The sequence below is a fragment of the chloroplast genome of Ziziphus jujuba, assembly GCF_031755915.1.
Source record: "Ziziphus jujuba chloroplast, complete genome".
Classification (NCBI taxonomy): domain Eukaryota; kingdom Viridiplantae; phylum Streptophyta; class Magnoliopsida; order Rosales; family Rhamnaceae; genus Ziziphus; species Ziziphus jujuba.
Window position 1 is genome coordinate 5,001 of NC_030299.1, and position 2,500 is coordinate 7,500.

Here is a 2,500-nt window from a genome sequence, read left to right on the forward strand (position 1 = left end):
TTATATATTTCTTATATATTTCATTTCATTTCATTTTGATATATTTCATTAATTTTTCATTAATTGACTGTCGTTTGGTGATTAAGGGTAAGTTCCGTAAAAACCCCCGCTTTCTTTGAAATATCATGAACAGTTCCTGTAGGCTGAGCGCCTTTTTCAAGGAAATATAGAATAGCAGGAACATTTAAATAGGTTTGATTCTTTATCGGGTCATAAAAACCCACTTTCCGAAGATCTCTTCCTTCTCTTCTGGATCGAACATCAATTGCAACGATTCGATAAATGGCTCATTGGGATAGATGAACAATACCCCCCCTAGAAACGTATAAGAAGTTTTCTCCTCGTACGGCTCAAGAAAATTGGAAATTATATCTATGTATAGAATGATAAGGTCAAATATATCCATAAAATCATCAAATCAACTAGACTATGATTTAAATACTTATTCTTTCTTTCCCCCACCAAAAAAATTAGTCGTATTTACAATTTGCACCCTCATAACTCAAGTTGGATAACTCTCAAATAACTCAAGGAAACCTTTTAAGCATTTCATTTATTGAGTGGTCTCTAACCCCCCTTTTGTCTGTCTCTTTTAGAATCTCTTTTGATTCTGCACTCTGATCTAGTTGTTGAGACAATCGAAAACGGTATTTCCTTGTTCCAGGATCCTTTATCTTTGCCTTGAATCATTGGGTTTAGACATTACTTCGGTGATTTTGAATCGTTTCAAAATGGCAGCAACATACCCTTTTTTTATGATTTCTTTCTATCAAAGAATCATACGACTGAGTGATTCTTGTGTAATACACTTTTGATTTGATCGAAAAAGTTTTACCAATTCCAAAAAATTTGACTTTTGAATTTGAAACTTGCTTGAATTGGATCCTTTCGATTTATATATGGAAAATATATTTACAAATATATTTACGAAGTTGTCCCAATTTATTGATTAATACTAACCCTAGATTCTTGCCTCCGAGAAATGAATCAATACTTTTTACTCGAGCTCCATCATGTACGATTTACATCAACCCCCCCAAAAAAATGAGAGTTCTATTGAAACAGAAGAAACGATGTCGAGTCAAGAGCACTTTCATTCCTCTATAATTCCTGTATAATAAAAAATGGCGGATGTAAGAATCCACAACGGATCGTGTCCTTCAAGTCGCACGTTGCTTTCTACCACATCGTTTTAAACGAAGTTTTACCATAACATTCCTTTAGTTTGGAACCAGTATGTAATTGATTCAATTATGGAATCATGAATAGTCATTGGTTCGGTCGGTACATAGTAATCTATACTTTTTCTTTCTATATGAAATATGAATGGCTAGGTTCTAACGAAGTCTCAGAACGAATTCCATTTAATCCCCAACACCCAATACATATATTTATTTTAACATATATTTTATTTCATTTTTTATTTATTTAATATAATAAATAAAAAAATATAAATACCACGAATACCACGAATAAAATAAAAAATTTCTTTTTGAATCTGCACCTTCAAGTAACTTGATAGTGATAGGATAAATTTACCAATTTCACACTTCTTCGAGTACTACGAACTCATAAGAAATCATCAAAAAGATTTAAGTGATTGAAAAATTTCCGGACTCGAGATCATTATTTGAATAACATTTTAAAGTAAGGACCACATTTTAGCATCCTAAGAGAAATCCATATTTGTATTAAAGCATCAATGATTAAAAAACTAGATAGCTAAAAAATCCAATTTATTTTTTTAATGAACTAGTGGATAAAGACTGGTGTAAGGTAAGGTTGTTGTTTTTTCATACTGATTTCTAAAATTGGAATCGAAATAACAATAATATGGGACCCCTATACAGATAGACTAAAAAATTGTTACTGAAAGGAATTATAGATATTTTATGTTAAATATTTTAACATTTAGGGATCACAAATGGATCCAATTATATCTGCGTGTTATTTGAACACGATTCAATTTGTGAAAAAGATATGATTCAGAGAAGAATTATTAAGAATACTAATAAAATTTTTCCAATCCAATATTATACTCTTATTATTATACTCTTAAACAGAAAGGTGTTTTATTTTAAAAGGCAATCTTTTTTCTGATATATAGCATTATATATATTATAATGCTATAATGGGTTGGGCATGCTCTGGGACGGAAGGATTCGAACCTCCGAATAGCGGGACCAAAACCCGTTGCCTTACCACTTGGCCACGCCCCATTTCTATTCGACCCTAATAAACACTAATATTGGTATTGGTTGTTCGTCAACTCCAGTATAAATATCTATAAAATAGATAGATTGTTGCTAGAATTTTAATATGTGTCGATATAGAATTAAATTGAATTTATTGATCATTACATAGAATTCAATTAAGATATTGTATGAAAGTATGATTTATTCTATTCTCTTTTGATTTGAGAATTGAAGGGTTTTTGATTGGGGGAGTTCAAATCAAAGAAGGTTTTTGGGGTCTATCTTATTTAGTTTTATTCATTTTC

General features: G+C 30.8%; 1 protein-coding gene and 1 non-coding gene across 2 annotated transcripts; both read right to left on the reverse strand. All coding sequences in view use genetic code 11, as the record gives it.

Annotated features, from left to right (window-relative positions):
• Window positions 1-59: 59 nt before the first annotated feature.
• Window positions 60-1,211, reverse strand: rps16 (ribosomal protein S16). Its single transcript has 2 exons — window positions 1,172-1,211; window positions 60-289 (listed from the first exon to the last, which is right to left on the reverse strand). The coding sequence occupies exons 1-2, from the start codon at window positions 1,209-1,211 to the stop codon at window positions 60-62; spliced, it is 270 nt and encodes an 89-aa protein (YP_009256309.1).
• A 936-nt stretch (window positions 1,212-2,147) lies between these two features.
• On the reverse strand, window positions 2,148-2,219 carry trnQ-UUG. The gene has a single exon. It is a non-coding gene; the product is annotated as a tRNA-Gln (tRNA).
• Window positions 2,220-2,500: the final 281 nt, after the last annotated feature.